The 22,754-nt window shown below is 44.9% G+C and overlaps 1 protein-coding gene across 2 annotated transcripts in view; it reads right to left on the reverse strand.

Annotated features, from left to right (window-relative positions):
* EIF5B (eukaryotic translation initiation factor 5B) overlaps positions 1-22,754 on the reverse strand; it is a 461,059-nt gene that overhangs the window by 182,656 nt on the left and 255,649 nt on the right. For both annotated transcript variants that reach the window (XM_085622776.1, XM_085622777.1), the window contains exon 11: positions 19,300-19,407. In XM_085622776.1, coding sequence (XP_085478902.1) covers positions 19,300-19,407 — 108 coding nt within the window. The remainder of the gene's footprint in view (positions 1-19,299; positions 19,408-22,754) is intronic.

The raw sequence follows: 22,754 nt of genomic DNA on the forward strand, positions 1-22,754 counted from the left end.
CCCCTGTGCTGCGGGAGGTGGTTCATTATGGGGCACTCTCAGGCCTTAAGGTGAACTGGGCTAAATCTATAGTGTTCCCGCTGACGCCGGTCACGGCCCCCTTCGAGATGGAATATCCACTGCAGTGGTCAGATGATGCGGTCCGCTACTTGGGAATCCAGCTGCACATGGACTCGGAGGTGGTGCTGACTGAGAATTATGGCAGGGCTATCAGCAAACTCGAGGATGATGTGGAGGCTTGGATTAAGTTGCCTCTTTCACTGCTGGGACGTATATCCATCATGAAGATGGTGGTGCTCCCCAGGTTTTTATTCTTGTTTGTTAACATCCCCAAGGTGCTCTCGCGCGCCTTCTTCGTTAGGCTTAAGAGGTCCCTGTTGAGATTGGCGTGGGCAAGCACAAGTCAGCTGGCGGATCTTGACGTTGCCCTACCATTTGGGCGGTCTGGGAGCACCGGATCTCGAACTGTATTACAGGGTGGCGCAGGGGGCTCAGGCGCACAGCTGGATGCATGGAGACGGAACCGTCCCGTATCTCAAATTGGAGACACTATTCGCGGCCCCACTCCCGCTCCCTGCTGTCATTTTCGAGCCGTCGGACCGCAGAACGGGGTTCCTAGACTCGCTAAACTCCACCCGACATGCTTGGCATACTATTTTACAGCGCACGTCGGGAGCGCTCCTATATTTACCGGCGATGCCACTTGAATGGGCGGTTTGGCTAACCCCCTGCAAGGAAGTGGGGGTGGTGCGGTCACTCAAGGCGCTGGGCGTGCACACACTGGGTGACATGTTCGTGGACGGCGTGGTTAAGACGTGGGAGGAGGCGACCGCGTCGGCGGGGGATGTCACGCAGTTGCAACGTTTCCAATACCACAGAGTTAGACACGCTTGGAGACAGCTACTGGGGGAAGACATGGCGGAACCGCGGGAGGTCCCGGAGTTGTCCCTTATTATTAAGAACAAGAGTCCACATAAGATAATCTCTAAGTTATATCGCACGGCAATGTCGCAGAGGGCGACGGAGTACACTCAGGCCCGATTGGCCTGGCAGAGAGATCTCGACATCGCGATCGACGATGCCATGTGGGCATACTGCTGCACGGGGATACGACGTATATCTTTGCACGGTAGACACAGGTTAATTCACTTTAAATTTATCAATATGATTTACTATACCCCGGAGCGACTGCACCGTTACGGCCTGCGAGAGGAGTCGGCGTGTGAACGATGCAGGCACCCACTGGCAGACTTTATTCACCTGGCGTGGCTCTGCCTGGGTATACACAGCTTTTGGGAGGCGGTCTATCGACAGGTGGCTGAAGTTGCAGAAGTGGAACTTGCTCCCGACCCGGCGGTGGCCCTGCTGGGACACTCCAGGGTGGCGCGGCGATTGGTGGAGATGGGGCTGCTCATTGCGAAACGCCAGGTGGCGCTATGCTGGATGCGAGGCCCTTTGCCTACAGTAGCACAGTGGAAACGTGATGTACTCTACTGTTGTACTCAGACAGAGAGGTTCAGTGAGTTGCTGCCACCGCGCAGTCGGCCCAAAAACTTTGGGGGGCTATATGCCGAATATATTGGTAGAGGTGGCATGGGAGCGGAAAATGGACCAGGGAGGGCCAGCTCGGTGGATGTTGGGGTGGGGCTTCTGGGGAGGGCGCTGGTGGGGGGGGGAGGGGGGGGGGGAGGCGTGAGATCCTCACGGGAGCGACCGGATTAAAGGTTTGGAAGAAGATCAGAGACGATGCATGGTGTCAGGACGCGGGTGGGCAATGTGTGCTATACTACTTACGAGGTGGTAACTGGCAGGTGACCTTCATGTTTGGATTGGGTGGGAGGGGTGGGGGGGTTTGTTGAGATCCAGGGGCGGGGATGGGGGAATAGAGTTTATTTGCAAGGGTACGGCATAAGGGCATACAGGAGATGGGGGGGGGGGGGGGGAAATATGCTCTACATGCGCCACTGTCGGGGATTACTATTAAGACAATGTCTTCCTGCACAAGCGACTCGGAATACTACAGGAACTGCACCGGCTGCACATGGTGATGCCCGGCCCCTGGGATGTGGGATAACCTGTGCGGTTGGGTTAATATATGTCATATGGTGGCCGGCCCCCGGGTTGTACGCGCAGTGCTGTGTATGTTGATGTGCCTTTTGTATTCAATAAAAATTTTTTTTTTTAAAAAGCGGTTGGCTCTTTCTGGAGGAGGTATAACACACCTCCCTGCAGAGCAGGCATAGTTCCTGACCTACTGACAGCATGGACTTTCACCCCTAGGTGTCAGAAACTCAACTCGTCTGTGGTCGCAGGCTGGACTGGACCAGTAAGCCATCACACTAGAGGGCTGGTAGGTTTCAGGGGATACCTCAAAGGCACCCTCTGGGTGCATGTATTAATAAATCCATAACTGGAATCAGTGTGGGTTTATTAATAAGAGGGGTTTGATACCAAACACCATAGGTTTCAGTGAAGTTATTATGTAGGTGGGGAAATCGTTTTGACCAGTGCCCAGAACATACCTTTAGATAGCTTCCCTGCTCACTTGTAGTGTCTAGTAACAGAACTAAAGGACACACAAATGATGGAGGGAATGCAGAGCAAATGAAACATTTACACACAGTCAACAAGTCTGGGTTAAATCCATCGTTCTTTTGCTCACCATGCCAACCCAGTTTAGACTCATCCATGTACAAATCAGTCTTGGCCCTGTTCCTCATGGGAACAGTCCAGCCTGAGCTGCCAAGCCAAGTCCTCCCTGGACCAGAAACAAGCATCCTGGGACTGGTTCTGGGGTATTACCCCATATCAGCCAGGCTAGCTTGAACCCAGTGACACAGTGAGCCCTGGGCCCACATCTGGACATCCCCGGCGCACTCAGGGCGAGAAAGCAAAAGACACACAAATGATGGAAGGAATGCAAAGCAAATCAAACATTTACTTCCAGTCAACAGATCTGACTGTAATGTACCTAAATAAGGGTTGCAATAACGAGCCATGCAGCTATTCACGATTGCTATCTTTTATAGATTCACATGCTTGAATCATTCCCCGTCGTCGAAGTGGGAGTCCCACAGGAATATAAACAAAGCAGTAATTATAAAACGTCCATAGGCTATCATGGAGGCAATCGTGCATTTAATAGCCTACCTCATTTTCCAAAAAAGGACCTAAATCAGTAACCAGCTGAATCCCTCAGATTTTCCAACACAAGTGTGGATAGTAATACTGTAGTGTAAGGGGAGCCTATCTGGGGAGAAGGGCGAGTCGCACGTGAATCTATGTAAGATACCAATACTGGATAACTGCAGTTACATGTAAGTAAGTTTTTTAGGTCTCGCCTGGCATTGGAACGCGCATGCGCCCCTCGCCCTGCGAGGGCTATAGTAAACACTCTAAGAAGGGGAACTTTAGTCCACGCCCCTGTGTCTCGACCGTTTCCAATTGGCTTAGGTCTTGATTAAGGTTTTTTTCGTGCTTTTGGTTTGCTGGCTGTCACTTTTGATGACGCCCTTGCAGTTTTGTGATGCCGCCCATTGTGACAAGCACATTTGTTTTCACTCAACCCAGATGCAAATACAAGCGGCTGAATAAAGACAGATGGTGAGCGTTTTTTTTTTCTCTGTGTGCAAACACAAGTCCAAGTCTTTGACCTGTTATCTTTCTCTCTTTGGCAGGGTGTGTGTCTGTGTAGAGAATACTTGTTATGGTGCGCAGAAGCCTGGACGCCCCACTGCCGCAAACATTCAATCTCAGATAAGGGCGCACTGGTTAGCGCACGGCCTTCGCGTTGCTTGGCTTGTTTCTAATTATGTATTGGACCACTGCCAGCTCTTTATTGTGCTGTTAAAGGCCTGCTTTATCAGGCAAGGACACGTTTGTTTTTAAAGAAACATGTTGCTTTAGTGATTTGCCCAAAATCACAGGATGTTCTGCAGACGCCGAAACTCGAACACGGTTTCCAGCCCCATCATAGCTGGCAGCTCTGGCCTTAATGCCAGGAAGAAGGTGCCAAGCGGTCAGAGGCTGGGGTCGTGGCAGAAGAGAACCAGGATTGCAGTATCCATTTGGTAATGGAGAGGAGCTGTGGTTTAACGGCAAGAAGTGCTACCTTTGGAACTAGTGAACCGGTCCCGGCGTCTGCTCATCAACATTCTGTGATTCTGCTCAAATCAATCTCCCCCGGCCTAACACACAAGAAATGAATTTAACCTTGCGTAATGTAATCTCACTTAAAGTGCTACAGTGCCCTTGGCCAAGTTCGCACCATACAGAACAGAAAAAAGTAAACACATTTTTCAGGAATGAACACTGAGAAGTAAAATGGCCCCAACTGGCATACATTCTGTGTGAAATCCGTTTGCTTGGCCCGGTTATTATGCTTGGTCACCATGGCAACATGATTTACAGGCACTGAACCAATCTTTTTTTTTTTTTTTTTTTTTTTAAACCGTTTATTGCAATCTCAAATATATACAGGTACGGGCCTACAACCTTCCGGCCGGCCGCTAAAATGACAGGAATAAATGACATATATACAATAAGGCACTTGGTGTTACAGAGACGCTAAAGCAGGAGGTATCAGCAACGTGGGCCACATGACTCTGAGCCCACAATACGGTTTCGTTTTATACAACACAACAACATAAAACCACACCCGCAAGGCAACCCGAGAGCGAAAATGACAACATACGCTCCTCGAATGGGGGGACCCCAACCATACACTAAAATCGAAGGAGGGGAAGGGGAATAGGTCTGGGACTGGGAAAACTCTGTGCCCGGGATTGAGGGAGGGGGTCATCTAGGGGGACGGAGCTGGTGAAGCGGGAGGCAACAATGGCGGCTCGCAAATACCCCCGCGGTAGGCGTTCCAGGGGCCCCACACCTTCAGCCACGCCCCAGGCTTACCCCGCGCCACATACACCACCTTCTCCCGGAACATACACCAATCCATGTGTTCTTTCCAGGCCGACACTGCCGGGGGCCTCTGGGATCCCCACAGTTGAGCGATGTCACGTTTAGCAATCATATAACCCAGCGTCACCCATCGCGTCTCACTGAACCAATCTTGAAGTTGTCCGCTCCCAACACATCTAGTTTTTAATTTTAGCGCCCTGTCAAGTAAACAGCAGCCCAGTGCTGCTGTTCAAAGTGGGGCCGCATATTAACATCAGTAGGGCTAAAAGTGACCCCCGGGCCATACTTTGAGAATCCAAGTTCTAGAACACGCATTCTCAAAAAATGCATAGCTGAGTCCACCTGAAGTACAGACTGCTTTCCTTTATTTCCTGGCCATTGATTGTCTGAGAAGAGCTAAACCTATTTGTGTGGCAGCCATCTTGTTCTAAAATGGTGTGTAGGGATGACCAATGAATCCCACTAGATGACCTGTACGCATATGCCAGACATCATATAGTGTATTCTTCTAGCAGTCGGGTAAAGTGCTTTGTGCAGGCTGTGGGTCACCCGGGCTCCAGGTGTATGTATGTCTGTACTGGAGTCTCGGTGTGCTCGGGAGTTAGCAGTCTGTTCGCGCCTCTCTGAGTACACGTGTGTCTGAAGTCAAGGTCTGTGTGTGCCCCCGTCTCTGTGAAGTCAAGGTGTGCCTGTGTCCCTGTCTCTAGGTGAAGTGGAGGTCTGCGTGGGTCCCTGTCTCTATGTGTACCTTTCCTGATCGATCTCGCAGTTCTCTGAGTAAGCTTGGCTTGTAACCTAGTCATGTTAAAGTGTGATTAACTTGGGATGGTAGGGGTTCGCGTCCAGGTGTCTTGACAAATTCAGTCTGTGGGCAAGTATTCACGACCGGGCACAATTGCAATATCTGAAGCTGAGGCCCAAGGCACCATGGTTTCTCACAGTGGGCCATAAGGTGTGAAGACTACATGCACATTCAATCCTCTGCAGAGCGATGCTCGTATATGTGCTAGTGTTAATTGTGTGACGGAGGTACACAGCTGTCAAAATCTGGAAGCAGCATAGGAAACGACAATGCAGTGGGGGAGTTGTATGCGTGGGGGTAGGGCTTTAAGTGGGCCGGGTCTCACCGGTGCTGAGCACTGGCAGTAACTTTATCCTATTAGCAAAACAAATACATTATATTTATTTTGCTTAACAAAACTCACATTGACACAAGCCATTAACATTTACAAAGCCAATAGCTCGCACTCATATAAATGCAATTAATAACTTTTCCATTTACAAATTTTGACACTATTTCCATTTTACATTACAATCATTTTAATACATTTTTACAAAACAAACAATATAAAAAACAATGTCATTTACAAGGCCATTTACTCCAAACAATGTCACTGCAAGACCTATTGCATTGTAAATGCTTGTTCTTATCCAGTATTGGGGTAGCTTTCAAAGATTCACATGCTTGAATCAAATAACAAGCAGTAATGTAAAACAAATATGCACCCTTAGTGGATGGCGGGTAGTGCCAATAATATTTCAAACTGCATTCACAAAAGGAGTCTCTTGTGAAATTGCAGGTGAAAAAGTAAATGCATATAAAGGCATTGGCATGTGAAGTAAACATCTCTTATAGAAAAAGGTTTATGCTGTTCCTCTGAAGTAAGAGTCAAGTAAAGGAAATAAGGACCAACCTGACCAGAGTGGTTCAAAGTTGGGAATCCATTTTATTGGATTATAATGCCCTCACACACCCTGTCGGGTGTCATGCTTAATCATCGGGCTGCTCCTCGTCCGGTCGGCGTGTAATACCCAACGGGCTCCCTATAGTAGGGGCACTTTAGCAGAGATCCTTTTCCAACAGCCGTTTGGTGAAGTGGGGGTGAAGGGGTCTAGTGTGTGTAGATGAATGTGTGTTTAGAGTGTGTATTCAAGTGATTCTAAAATAGGGTTTGGAGTACCTACGACAACAACTTTAATCAAGGGGTCTCCTACCCCAAGTAAAAATAAGGATATAAGGCGCTAGGCTGAGGTTATGTCTCATGTTGTGGCGCTCTTATATGTGATCGGTCAACATGTTTCTCGCCAAATGAATAATCTTCGGGCGATTCGTCAGGACCAAAGAGGTGAAATCCTATCTACAACTAATAACTCAAATGGTGTTGTGGCTGCACACTCACATCAACCATACGACTAACTAGTCATGTACCTGGTAGTACTGGAAATACCTGTGAAGAGAGAACACATCACATTGGTAAGTATATTACGGTCATGGGTCTGTGCATTTTCCCCTTATCCTGTGCCTACTGACTCTTAGAATTATGTGGTCAGCATGAACCAAATAAAAACAATTAAAAACCAATAAAAAAAGAGGGTGCCACACGGTGAGTGCACAAGGTAAGCTAACGTGAACTTCAGCCCTTGTGGCACATAATAATACAATAGCAGAAAGCGCATGAGGACTCACCCACAACTGTGGACTAACCAGGCTTCACAGTACCCGTTAGGTTGAAAACACGAGGAGTTCCTCATGTACTAGGAGGAGAAGTGGGAGAAACCGAGCGAACCCAACGTAGGACGTGTAACTCCTGCTCCCATACCATATCCGGTCGGTAGAATTATGATATAAAGAGACACGTCCTCATACTCATAATACAATTCTGGGTCATAAGTGGGTTATGGTTTTCTATGTGGTCAAGTAACCGCTGTTGCACAAGTCGTTTAAGATTGACTTAACACTTTATGGGAGATATGACAAGCTGGTTGGATTGGCCCCAACGGGTTTTAACCGCGTAGCTTGCATACTAATGTGGCATCGCGTAAATGGTGCCGGTAGAACGGGGTTAAGCATGCTTGCAGAGCGGTAGCGTGCTTGATAATAAATCAAGAGAAATGCTCCGTTTAAACATAAAACGTTACAGGCATGAAGGTTAAACCCATTGCATGCACCACTCAAGAATTCCATCACACAAAGTATCGTCATGTGTACCATTCATACTGTACTCACTTGTGTGCCTGTTGCACATAGCTTTGTGACGAACCCGCTTCGTGACGCGTCTTTTCGTCCAGAAGTGCAATCAAAGATACTGGACATGGTGTACGATGGAAGCATGCCTAATCCCGTTCTACCAGCACCATTTACTCGATACCACACTAGTGTGCAAGCTACGCGGTTATACCCCGTTGTGGCCAATCCAACCAGCTTGTCATATCTCTCATAAAGTGTTAAGTCAATCTTAAACGACTTGTGCAACAGCGGTTACTTGACCATATAGAAAACCATAACCCACTTATAACCCAGAATTGTGTTAGGAGTGTGAGTACGTGTCTCTTTATATCACAATTCTACCGACCGGATATGGTATGGGAGCAGGAGTTACACACCTGACGTTGGGTTCTGATGCCAAAAGCTATTAATATTATTTTCCCTCGTTTTCTTCCCACTTCTCCTCCTAGAACACCAGGAACTCCTTGTGTTTTCAATCTACCAAGTCCAAGACCCATCCGTCCATTGTAATTTTGCTCCATTGATGGATATGACTGGAAATGTTCGCATTGGTTGGATGGAGAAAAGTAGTAGCTGGTACCCTGACGTAGTCACTGCTTGCGACCTGAGTCACATGTTTGCGATGTTTGTTTCCTGCGTGAGCCTTGCCTGGAGAAACAAGCTGTTGTAGGCTGTTGATAGGTTTGCTGCTGGTAACCCTGGCAGTACTGCAGTTGAAAGGACCGATAGTTTTGGGTGCGCTGGAAAGTAACTCTAAAGCCTGAAAATCCTCGTGCTACCCGAAAGGGCACTTTACGATACTGTAGGGTACCCAATGCTATGGCTGTGTCTGTATCAGTTTTGATGGCTAGTAGAGCTTTGTATACATGTTTTCCAAATAAACTGCCTCCATCGTACACCATGTCCAGTATCTTTGATTGCACTTCTGGACGAAAACGAAGCCATCCCATGCGTCTTAAAACAGCCGCACCAGCTAGTTGTCGAAAACATGTCATTGCTATGTCCATGGCACAGTCTATAATTTCGAACCATGTGCGCTATCCCTCAGCCAGGAATTTGCGAAATTCCTGTTTATTTTCCTCAGGTATAAACTCCAGCATGGCCTCGATATCGGGCCACATTTGCCGTTCGTAGCAGCTCAGAATGGCTAGTGCATTTGAAGCCCTGACAGATTGCGGACATGGAGGAGAATCTCTTTTCAATGGAATCCAAATGGCGTCTTTCCTTGTCCGGTGGAGACGTGATGGGAGTGGAAGGATTTTTTACCTCCTCTGAGCTGCATGGGGAATAACCAAGTCCAATTTGGGATGACCTGTAAGGCATGCAAGGGAATCCTCAGGCGCCCTGTATTTTTTGTCTAATCTTGGCAGTACCGGCACTACAATGGCTGGTGATTTCATTACTTTAAGGCAATCCTGCCAGATATGGTCTAAAGTCGGTATAAATCTTACAAACTTTCTTGATTGCTCTTTGAAGTCATAAAGGAAACCATGCGATTGCTTGACTATTGTGGGAAGATGAAATCTGGACATAGCCCTGTCCATCAGATTATGAAAACCTCCAATGTCCTCTGGAGGGGAGTCTGAAGGAAGACAAGGAAGAAGGGATGGTGTGAGTATGATATAGTTATCCCATTCATCAGTGGGTGGAGGAGGATTGTGCATTTCTCCCTCTTCAGGCTCTTCTTCCAAAGAGGATGGATCTGCTCTAGGAGAAACGGGGATGATGGGACGTGGCGTCATCCTAGGAGTAACAGGACGAGGCAGTATTGGTGTAAGCAGCGCCACAGGTGGCGAGGGTGGAGGCGACGGCACAGTGATGTGTTCCTCTTGGGGCGGGTACCTTTTTCTGTAGTCCGTGAGCATTGCTTGTAAATCTTGCATTAAGTAAGAAGGTACTTGAGCAGGTTCTTGCCTTGGTGGATCAACATAATATCTAAAATGCTGATATTGTTTAGGAGGAGTTGGATAGTAGTGTTGGTAGTACTGCTCCTCATCATAATAGTTCTCATCCTCTTTCTGACACTTGACAATGAGTTCAGAATGACTATGAGCATTCCCAAAGGGACCATCATCATCGGTTTACTCTCGGTCTAGAAGGTGGCTTGGGAGTAAAAGCGAAATCTTGCCTGGCGATTGGAAATCAGGCAGCAGCGATTTTTTGGACAATCTGGAAGGCGTGGACTGGATTTGCAGTGACTTCGTCGATGGGAGCAGCGTCAATTGAACTGTCGACGAACCTGATTTTCGCATCAGCGGTAAATCCGTTGTCGATATGTATGCCGTCAACGGTGGAGTGCTCGTCGACGGAGGAGCCGCCGTCGATGGTGTCGTCATCGCTGCAGGCGTCGACAGTGGCAACCTCGTCACTGAGGTCTTCGTAGATGGTAAATATAGCGTCAACGGTATTGGGCGCTGTCGTTGTCGTAGGCGCCATCGACTGTCTCGACGACGAGCGAATAGTCGTTGTTGTTGAAGAAGCAGGCTTCGACGGTGAAACTGATGCAGAGAGGGATCGGTGGCTGGATTTATGCCTGGAAGACTGTGAAGAGGTGGCAGATTCCAGTTTAGCGTTAAAAGTTCCAGAATGATGTGGCAAGACTAGCTCTGAGGATACTTTAGGTTATTTCTCCTTTTTTCTAGCTTCTTTGGTCTGATGAGAGGTTTTAAGGTGTTTCTTGACATCCTCAGACTGACCCTGAGGCGACCTGGGCCTCTCATGGGATGTCGCTCTCCTCATCAGAAGACGCTCCCTGTGTCTTCTTCAGCCACAACAAAAGTCCGCCCTCTCTATCTCGAAGAGTCTTAGATGAAAAAGTGCGTCAGATTTTGCATTATTTTGCCTAATGAGGAGGTTAGAGGCAATAGATGCAATCCTTATGGGCATCATCAATATGAACCCTCTTCTTCCCACAGGATTTACAAGGGCGAAATTGTCCTTTCCTGTCAGACATTATAATATCCAGATGAAAATGAGACTTATCTGTGAGAAATTTTGAAGAACTGAGCAGAACTCAGGGAGACTCCCCTCACACATGACGTGCGGTGAAAATCCAAGGGCTCTAGAGGGTGCTGGTTACAGATTGGTTGTAGTAAGGTTTCCTTTTTTTTTTTTTAGAAAAGGAGCTAGATAGGCTATTAAATGCATAGTTGCTTCCATGATAGCCTATGGAAGTTTTTATAATTACTGCTTTATCCATATTACCGTGGGACTCCCACTTCGACAACGGGGAATGATTCAAGCATGTGAATATATGAAAGATACCCCATATGTAATCTGTTATATTTACAGTCTAATAATTGTGGACCTGTAACACTGTGTGTACCAAACAGGGGATGTTAAGTCTTTTTTTTGTATAAGAGCAGGTGTTCTACGCAGTTTTCGGATGTCTTATACTGTAAATGAGATCGGTGCTCAATGTTGTTCTACATAAAGAAAGAAGTAAAAAAACATTTTTTTTTTTAAAGGGCAGGTCTGCTTTTAGAACTAGGAAGTAGATAGTGTGCAACCCTTGTTCTCTTGGACAGTCGCTTTTTTCTATAGCCATTTTTTATAGCAGTTCAGTGACTTATTTTTCCAAGTGTATGGTGTCCCTGCATGCTTTGGCCTCCCAAGCGCTTGGTTTCATGTTGGGTGGTGGTTTTAAGAGTTCTATACAATATCCGTGTCTGATTAGGTAAGTATCCATTTGTCAGAGGTGATCTTGTGCTATTCCTTAAGGAATCTTCAGATTTTGCCCCCTGCTGGTGTGAAGGACAGAGGTGGATGTTCTGTGGATTCACTTGCCAGTGTGGCTACGTCTCCTGTTGCTATGCCTCTTCTGCATGCCCTACCTCAAAAGGGCTGACTCTGCTGCCTGGTGTATTGCCATTGTGTTGAGGTTTAGTTGTTGCACAGTAAAGGACATGAGGAGGTTGGGGTTTGTGAACCCCCTTGTGAAGTAATTCTCCTTCGTGAAGCGATTGCTTCCCTGAATTGTCCTCAGAATTACAGTGCACAGGGGGACTTCGCTGTTTCACTGTCCTCCTTCTTTCTCTGAAGGGACTTGCCCAATGCAATTCCCGTGAGGGACTCCCCAATGAAGGTCATATTCAACACAGATGCTTGCACTTCCTGCTTGAACCCAAAACACCCTTAGCCAAGTGTGCCTCCAGAGCGTGGCCCAATCCAGTTGCCTGCTGGCAGTATCTGCAGCGTCAAGGGTTAATTTCATGCAGATAGTCTTTCCTTCATGTATAAGCATTTTCCTCTCTTTTGATATTGCTCTTGGAATCGCTGCAGGAGATTCTCCATTTCCTCCCAATGCTCGTGGACATACAGATGGTAGCCCCATTGATGCCGGTGAACTGGCTCACTTGTGTGCTATGAAGACAATGATCGAATCAGCAGCCACTGATCCTCTGAGGTAGAGGGATCTTGTGTAGTGTCTGTAGTCCTTCTCTACATGTGGAGTGACAGCTTTCTACGTAACTGATTCCTTGAAGGCTTCCCTTCAATGGTCCAGCACACTGGGAAGCAGTGGAAGACACAGATTCTTTCTCTGTGATGGCAATAAGGTTTCAAGCAGGAAACATTACTTCCCACGTTCCTACTCAAGCTTGATGCTGCAGGTGCCTGCCGCCAGTTTCACAACTGCGCTGTACCACGATATGTCATCAATTGGCAGACAACTTAAGGGTTGTGTGTCCAGACACTCCTCCGGTGAGTCAGCATCGACATCCTGCCAGTCATCTTAAGTGTCCGTTGCGAACATTCACTGCTAGTAGGAGCTTTTACCAAAGTCCTCTTCAAATTCGAAGGAAGCCTCCTGCTCCTCTGCCGGCTTGGGTGTTGGCAGTAGTTCTACCTCCAGTTCTTCCGCTTCACCTTCAACCAGTCTTTCCTTTGAGGGCCTGGGTGGGATGTAGTATCCCTTGAAGGAGTCGTCAAACTTCTTCTTTCTTTTGACTAAGGTCTCCATTTTGTCGAGGGTGCGAGTTATAGTTACATGAAATAATTAACTACAACTGCTGAATCTCTATGGTTTTGTGCGAGTAAATTCAGAACCTAACTAGAACGCCGCTGTAACCTTTGCTTCTTTAGGTGAACTTCTATAGTTTTAAAAAAATTCTCTCTCTTAATTATAACGTCCCTGTAACCTTTAGTTTTATTATGGGCCCCATTTACCCCTGGGCCCCGGGGACCACCACTTCCATGGGGCTACATTAAATACATATAAGTTGGTGCCACGCGGAACCACACCCCCGCCAAAACGGACTCCGGAGATCATCAACTCCCTGGGGCAACATTAAGGGGGGGGGGCGGGGGGGGGGGGGGATTACGTGGATCGCCCCAAGATCCCCACCTCCCCGGGGCCAAATAATTACTTTTAAATGGGAGAGGGGGCTCATTGCCCCCTTCCCGGGGCCGAACCCCATCCCCCAGGGCTGAACTTATAATGTTTTTATTTTAATAGGGGCAGGGTCCACACTGCCCGGGCCGCTTTTGGCCTTGGGGACACCACTCCCCAGGGCCCAGCCATGTTTTCTGGTTGTCCCGGGGCCTACCCAGGGCACCTAGTGTGCAATGGGATCTCAGGGAGAGCCTCCAACCCCCGGAGTCCCAGCCCGCTCCCTACTCCCGAGGGAGCCGGAATTGCTCCTGCAGGTAGGGAGCTGCTTTAAATAGCATCTCCCTGCTTGCAGTAGCAAGGTTTTCATCTGTTTCCCTACACACATATTTGCCTGCAGGGAAACAGATGAAACCTCCGCTTTCTGCAAGCGAAAGCTGTTTATCAGTTCCCACTTGCAGAAAGTAGAGTTATGTCTGCTTTTGCTTTGTGGGAGCCGTCAGCTGTCCCCGCGGCTGCGAGGGCGGGAGGAATGCGGCCTGCAGCTCTTCACGTTATTTGCCCCACGGAGGTGGCAGTCTCTGGTGGGTCCGCGGAGCTTATCGAAAGCCTAGGAGGGGGTCCCCATGAGCCCCCTCCTTAATTTTAATAACACATATGCCCCAGGGATTTGGCCCACCTGGGAGCTTCGTTAAAAAGACGCACGGGATCCCGCTCATTTTATTTCAATTTTGCTGCCGATCCACCAGTGAATTTTATTTTAAGGGTTTTATATAGCGCTGGCCAGGCCCGGAGGTATCGGAGCGCTTTACAACCTTTTGTCATGCAGCAATCGAGTCCAAAGTAAAACAATATAAACACAATAGTAAACACATTGATTGCGGCAAAATTGCAACAACAAAAAATAACTCTTTTTAATGCCCAGTGGGGATAATGTGGGGACCCCCCCCCCCATATCTTGGGGGACAGGGTATTCCTACCCTACCCCCTTTTCTTTATTTTTTGAATTTTTGTGGGACTCTGCTTCAAGCAGAGTCCCAAGATGGCTGCCAACACTTCCTGGTTGAAGTGTTGGCAGCCAATCAAATGTCAGCACGGAGACTGTGGATCTGTGAGTCCACTGCAAAGAGCCGCGTCCCTAAATATCGATATTTTTTTAACCTTGAATATCTCAAACTACTGAACGGATTTCCACCAAATCATAAAAAAAGCACACCTTCTGGACCAACATCTAGCTTTCTGGCAAATTCGGCATAATTCCGTTCAGCAGTTCAGGCTGTAGTCATGTTCAAAATCCCTATAAGAAAAAATGTTTTGGGACCTGCCTTTTTTCTCGGCCCCCCTACTTGACCAATCACCCCGAAACTTTCAACACAGCAGCTAAAGTGACTGAAGCATAAATTTTGAAAATTTCATGAAGAGTCATCAAGCTTCACCTAAGTTATTGGCAAAACAAAAAATGTTCTTCCTATGGAAACTAGGTCCAAACTATAACTGCCAACAGGAGATATATATATATATATATATCCAAACCAAAATGCTTCTTCCGGGAACCGGAGACCCGTGGTGCACTGACCGGTGGAGCTGGTTTATGGAGCAATAAATCCCCTTTGTGCTATACCATCGTCGCTATAATATATATATATATATTACCTACTGGCGGTCGCCAGTAGGTAGTTATAGTTGGGACCACGTTTCCATAGGAAATCCGCAACATTCTATTTTGAATAACTTTGGCACCGGTTCACGAATCCTCGCGAATTTTTCAAAATAGGTGGGGCGCTACGCTCCGCTCCTACCCTGAAAGTCTCGGGGGGATTCGTCAAGCGGGGGCTGAGATAAAAGGGGGGTCCCAAAACGCGTTTTTCCCATGCATTTTTCCATAGGACCTTTAGACACAGCTACAGCCCGAACGGCTGAACAGAATTACTTGAAATTTGGCAGAGAGGTAGTCCTCAGGTCAAGGAAGTGCCTTTTGTAGGTTTGGTGTAAATATGTTCAGTAGATTCTGAGAAAATAGCCTTTAAATCAATATATATATCTGAGCCAGCTTACGGTGCGCTTACGGTGCGCTTACCGTACGCGTACGGTGGCGTGCGCGAGCGCGATTCTGATTGGCCCTTAGATCTTAGTAAACATTCGAATCGGTCGAAACCAGGAAGCGGCGGCCGCCATTTTCTCTCTCGCACTCTGACAGGGGGTTGAAAAACCAAGTGCAAAAACATGTAAAGGGGCTGTTTACACAGCTCCCAAGCACCTAGCCATGTCGAGGGAGTCCCCAACGATCCCCCAAGTGAAAAAAGGCAATTTTAATTTTTTCGAAAATTTCGCAGATTACGCTTACCGTACGCGTACGGTAAGAAATAATAAAAAAAAAAAATATATCCACATTCTCCCCACCCCGTGTGCAAAAGGTGCCCGAAGGGGACCTTTTGTGCATGGCTTATTAGAGCTAAACAAAACATATATTTTACCTGTCACAACGATGCTCATCATATGTCCTCCATGTGCGCACGGTGCGCGAAGCGCATCGTGCGTTCATGGCCCATCTAGCGTAACGTGGGCACGCGGTGCGCGAAGCGCACCGTGCGCGCACGGAACGAACTGCGTTAAGTGGGCGCGCACGCCACAAATGGCGTAAAGTAACTTAGCATTTAAAAAACCGTACAAATTCACTGAAAAAAACATAGGTTTCACACACGTTATAGTTAGGAATTAGCATTTAAAAAACCTTGCAAATTCACTGAAAAAACCATAGGTTTCACACATGTTATAGTTAGCTGGACATTTTACTGATAAAAAACCAATGAAATTCCCCCGTTATAGTTACTGTAGGCAACTATAACTCACGCGACCGTAATCCTCTGCTGATGACATATGTGTCTTTATGAAAAAAAAATATTTGTAATATATGTATAGCTAAAATTTAATGGAAGACGACATGGGCAAATAAGTGTCTAAATACAGTATTAGCATCAGCAGAGGATTACGGTCACGTGAGTTATAGTTGCCTACAGTAACTATAACGGGGGAATTTCATTCGTTTTTTATCAGTAAAATGTCCAGCTAACTATAACATGTGTGAAACCTATGTTTTTTTCAGTGAATATATATATATATATATATATATATATATATATATATATATATATATATATATATATATATGACGGAGAATTCACCTGGAGTACTCCTGCTCATCAACAAGGAAAGCAGGAACAGACGAGAGCCGACCCAAATTGCGAGTGAGTAAATTGTTTTATTTTGTTCACCTCACTGCCTGCATGACGCGTTTCAGCCTCCCAGAGGCCTTGATCACATATATATATATTCCATTATGCTGGGCTTTTTAGCTTCTCTCCCTCTTGTCTTGCGACTAAATGTCTTTTTCTGCGCCTGTGCCATCGCGTAGTGCCCCCACCTCTGTGGGTTTTAAGAAAAACAAGGGTACCCCAATACGTGAACCTGGGGTGAAATATGTGGTAAAAAAATCAATGGTTTGGGTGTGGCCAAAAGGTCCAATAATAAAGTGATCCTAAGGAGAGCACTCCTGGTTAGAGAGTTGAAGATTAATTATTTTAAATGAGCGAAAAAAATAATAATGTACATAGGGACATAAGTCAGTTCATGTAAAACATTTATTTCCACAACAATAGAATTCAGGTGCTCACACAATAAGTGAAAGAGGTGTGACGCGCAGAGTGATGGTGAAGTTTAAAATAACGGCATCGCATTGACAACAATAGTGTAAAACTCCTCAAGCAACTTTATAGAATAGGAAGAGTTTTGTTGTAAAGGGTCAACGGTGTTTCAATCTCAAGTGTTCGAGATCATCATCAGGACATATAACGGGTGAGCAAGCTGAATTGATGCAATTATTCGTATCGCAAGGAAGAGCAATTGAGGGCTTCAGAAAACAGCTGAGGGTAGACGAGTTCACCCAGATTAATTTGCTGAAGGTACGAGCGTGAGAATATCACATGTGTGTAAACTTGAAAGGCAGGGTCAGCTGTATAAGTTGCGCTTAACGATTTGCTGCCAATAAGTTTAGTTAAAGTCACTCCCAGTTCATATTTGGAAAGTCTTGGGAGAGGAGCTCAGCACTTCATGATGCTTGGGCTGTTCACGTTTAGGGCGCTGCAGCCTTCCAGCGTAGGGTATTGGGGCAGACACAAGTTGAAGACTTGATTACTACCCTTCTGCGCAAACGTCTGGTGACATCTAGGCAGAACCTGAATGGCGTGTTTCATGCACTGTTTGGCCACACTGTTGAGGACTTTCTAGACTGCTAGGGTTGAAAAACCTTTGAGATCTTCAGTGTGGAATGGTGATCTTCTTTGGTGTCCTTTGTGGGGGTTTTTCAGTTCCCTCTGGTTCTCTCTCAATATTAAAAGAAAGAAGCTTCTTTTGATTGTCATGGGAGCTACCTCCAATGCATCCAGACCCAAAGGCAGGAGAAAGAATCTGAAGATGGTGACCATCCAATGGAGCTTCCAGAATGTACGCCGGACAGCATAGAGAAGGGACGTAATACCAAAGGTCAACAACATTTACCCAAAAACATAGGAAATATAAATTAATAAAAAGAGAAGAAAACAGACAATTCCGGATCAACCTCTATCAGAATAATCCACAGCATGTGAATCCAGAAAGATTCATGCTGTAATACTATTTACTGGTACATCCTACCAATCAGCCACACCACAACAAATGCATCAAACTGTTTACATCATCTAGGGATATAACCCTAATGATTAAAGTTATTAGAGCGTCTTTCTTTTAGGTAAAAACCCTCACCCACATTCTGTTGCATGATTCATCATAACGTCAGTACCTCATCCTAGGTATTTGCTTCTAGGATGGGCTCGACCATGGCTGGTAGTGCTTAATAAAATATACTGGGTTTGAAACAGGGTAAAATAGCTTTTAGGATATCTCCACTATTTTTATTAGGATACATTCAACAAGATAAAAAGTGTACATGTAGTACGGTCACAATTATTCTCCCATCTACACCGTCAAAATGTTACAGCCACATTTGAAATGCCTCTCTGGGTGAGTGGCTTTCTTCAGGAGGAGTAGTTTTTTTTACCCATCCAAAACTCACTATCTACTGGGGTTAAATTGCAAATGAAAGAATAGGACAATGACAAACATTTAATATGCAAAAAAATACTTATTTTTTTAGATATCCTCGGCTTGTCCCGTAGAAACAAAGAAAGGGAAAACAGTAGAAAAATGTAAAATCAACTCATTACCATAAAAGGGTTCAACATGAATTACTTATTTCAATGTGTTTCCAAAGAAAGCACCAACATTGGTATCCACACTGCAAAACAACACTCATGAAGGTATACATCAATCAGTGAATCCGAACACACCAGAGAAACCTAGCTTACCCTAGATCAGTGGTTGTTAACCTGTAGGCCAGGGACTCCTGGGGCATTTTCGATGCCTAGGAGATCCGAGACTGTTCAGAAAATTAAACAATATTAGCAGATGAATAAGGTGTATATAAAGAAGCAAAAGTTAAAATGTAAAAATGTTCTGTAAACGTGAAGGAATTTGAAATTGGAGGCTACAATTTAAGTTATCCTCATGATTCGTGGGAGCAGTGTAAGTGCATCAAACAGAAAATATTTGGACGAAGGGTGACCTCAATTGAAATTAGAAAAGCTCCAAACTTCACATTAAATTTGATTTTTTTTATATTTGTTTGAGAATTAAAATATTTCATAATTTGTTTGATGAATGCTTGTTTCTGTGTTTATTTTGTGGTTCAAATCTTTGCAATTGTGTCACCCGGGATTCCCAGGGGTATAATGCTTATTAATTAATTGTGATTTGCTTCTAGTTTCAGACCACAGGGCAAGTCTTCCCCTTCGACACATGAGGCTCTCTTCCCTATAATCTAGGGAAGTGGGCCTTAACATTTTGACTCCTGTGGCCCTACTCTCAACCCTTATTGGAATTCGGGCACCCCACTGAGCCATTATTGGAATAATGAGGAAAAAAAATCATTCAATTAAGAGGAGTTGCACCTTACCTTATCTAGAATCTTTGTCTTCCCCGTGTCTACATGTCCAAGCACACAAATTACTGGAGCCCTTAGCAAATCTGTATTTATATTTTTAACATTTTCAATTCGCCGTCGCTGAAAAAAAAACCACAAGAAATAATACATATTGCTTGAATTGTATCCTAAGCTTTAGATAGGTGTTGACATTTCCTTATTGTAAATCTCTTTAGATGGTGTTTTAAACTATCAATATTTGAACATTAGATAAAAAACGAGATCTAAAGTGAGACATAAAATATTTACCAATGAGTCAGACAAACATCAGTTAAGGTACCCTGACTGGCTATTAAGCACATTTACAGGGGACTGTAGAGTTAAAACTGCATCACTCAATATACTGCAATCTTTGGGTACATGGCTGCAGTAGATACCTTTGCTGCTGCAACTGCTACTAAAGAAAATGGGTCATAAACAGCTAGTTTATTGAAATATAGTACTTTCAACATAACTTCTTTGCAAAATGGGGTGTAGGAAATCCTGAATGTTGGCAGTTTGTGCAGATATGTAAACTAGTTTGCAGTAGAAGTTGAGTAAATCTGGAGATGAAGATGCTGTAAGGATACAAGTCCTAACCAACTGTACATATGCTAGTCCTGTGTATTCCCTACATGTACCTTTTTTAACCAGTTGTCGGGCCTCTGATCCAAAGCGCCCCTCAAAATGCTGACCTCAAGCCCCTTTATGACATACTTGGTGTAACCTAAGAATGGGAACACTTACCACTGACTCCCCACCCTGCAGTCGTGAGTGAGTAGTCTTCTGTTATGGCTGGGGGAGCCACAATATAAAATAGTTTGGGATGTGGTAGCTGCATCCAGAGGACATACATACTTGCATCAGTTTATCATTAAGTGCAGGGCAGTGTGGCTACCTTTCATGCTTAGTTTTTAAATCAAAGTGGATGTCCAGAAAAATGATGTGCTAGGTGTCTGCTTTGAAGATTACCAACATGGTAACCGCATACTGAATCTGCTCAGAGAACTGCAAGAACAGGCTCCTCCCAAAAAATGGTTCCTCTCCTATTTCTCTCAATGACTAAAATCAGGGGAATACCCATGGGCTACTGACGGAGTACCTTGGAGGTACTACATGTCCAGTTCTACAAAGGCAGAGGTCACCACAGCAAAACACATTTGAGAAGAGGGCAAAGGTTACCTGTCCCAGAAAACACCTGGTAAGGAAAAACAGGAAATCAGTTTTATCTAAATACGAAAAAGATATTGATGGACTGTAACATGATGCCTACTCACACAAATAAATGTATGCATAAAATCGGAAAAGAAAAAGTACTGCAACACATGGAACGGAAAAAACACCTGGCAATATGGTGGTGGTACTTAAGATGACATAATGAGAATTAGGACAAGATCTGAAGAAGTATGACAGCTTGGTGACTATCTGAATTCTTGTCATAGCACTGTTAACAGTAGACAAAATAGTGATCAAGCAGATATAACCTTTTTCGCTAGGAACATAAAAATCATGAACTGGAAGTTCATCACAGAATTGCATGTAAAAACAAAAACAACAAAAACTGACAATAACAGCATCCTGCAAGCCGCAAGTTTTCACCTAAATCAGTGATGAAAACCTGCCTTACTTCCAGGTATTAAGTAAGAAATAGGTGCCATGTGAAAAGGAAATGTGTGAAAAAATTAAACAGAACGAGCTATTAATTATAAAAAAAAATGCTGTGGAAAACGCTATGCTTAAAATCATGAGCAATGACAGAAGGTAGGCACAGAAAAGCAAATATCACAATAAAGAAGAAAGAATGACAACAATTTTACTGTTTTCAAGACAAAGAAATAAGACCACTCACTTTGTACATAAAAATTGAAACATTGTAGAAAAGGATGATTCTTTGAAAATTGGTCAATAGTAGACCTATGTTTGTGTTCACTCGCAAAAGGCATCTATACCAAATGCCAATAAGAACCGACTTATCGAAAACCATGAAAGTTATTTACCATTCAGAATAAAAGGAATATTTGTTTACAATGTTGGCAATACAAAAATGTAATCAAAGGGGATGATAGACAATATCCCACTACGGTTAAAACAAAATCTTCCTTAAACATTAGGAAACCTGTGAAACATGTAATGTGGTGAATTTGCTAATATGTTCTTGTGGGAAAATGCATGTAGGACAAACTAAATTAACACAAATCAAATATTAGGACAAAAATTGTAACATAAGGTGTAGCCACGCATTTAACGGAGATGAAACTATGGCAAATCATAATCCAGAAATGTGAATTCCTACTGAAAAACAGATATGTTGAACTAGAAGACTCTTACAAAAAAAGTTATATTGAATCTAACTGTTGGAGATGTATTACCAGAACAGCATACTGTTGCGGACGTATTACCAGAACATCATGCATAAAACCACCTTGTTGAATTGTTCTTTAATAAACCTAATTACTACTTGCATATGTGTGAAAGTCAAGAGACAGTAGTATGGCATTTTATACAAGAGTAATCAGAAATAGATACAATCACAAAAGTTTCCTCGAGGTAAACTATTTCAGAACTACAATGCACATAAAAGAAAGAAGAGATTATGAGACCTGGGAAATGGGGAAACGGCCATTACAACGCGGCTGTTTCACTGCAAAGCATTTAGCATGCATGAGTTACAACGCATGCATTGTTACCACGCATAGCCTTTACCATGAATTACGTTGTAAAGGTATGTATGGCAAAGGTATATGTGGTGCAGCATGTATGCTTAAAGCGCATGAAACAGGGAATGTCTGTGTCGCAATAATCTTTCCATGTCGTTGCCACTGTATGATGAATTCATGTCATGACTTGGCAAGTAATACTAAAAAGCTTTAACCTTTGAATGGAATTCCAATCCCACATCTTTGTAGTTGTTCGCCTCTTGTGTTCTGGTACAACTTTTTCACCATCTGTGGACTGGGAACAACAAGTACAGCATTGAAAACCTTACAGTTAAAGTAGGTTTGCGGTTCTGAAGGCTATCGGCGTCATTCGAAGAAACCCTTCCGCTTCCTCTTTACGACGTGCGCCGCGCCTCAGAAGAGCAGGAGAGGAGGCGAACTCACGGAGAGGTAAGGGGGATTGGGCCAGGGGCTACGGATTTACATTTTCGAGATGGGGAGGAGAAGTTTTTGGAAGGGCTGGGGTCATCTCGCAGGGTCCCGCTTTTAGAGCATAGGGCAGGGGGAGAGGTAGATTTTAAAAGGGCTGTGGGCGGGTCGCACAGAGGTCCTCTGTTAGGGTTCAGGGGAGCGGAGGGGTATTTAAAAAAAAAAATAAGAATGTGGGGGGGGGGGGGGAGCACAGCACAAAGGACTTGTTTAAAGGCACAGGGCAGGGAAAACCTTTACTAAGAAAATGCCTAGAACATTCATGCTTTTACAACGAAAATTGTTGTAAAGGCATGTGTGGTA

The sequence above is a fragment of the Triturus cristatus genome, chromosome 8 (assembly GCF_964204655.1).
Source record: "Triturus cristatus chromosome 8, aTriCri1.1, whole genome shotgun sequence".
In the NCBI taxonomy this organism is placed as follows: domain Eukaryota; kingdom Metazoa; phylum Chordata; class Amphibia; order Caudata; family Salamandridae; genus Triturus; species Triturus cristatus.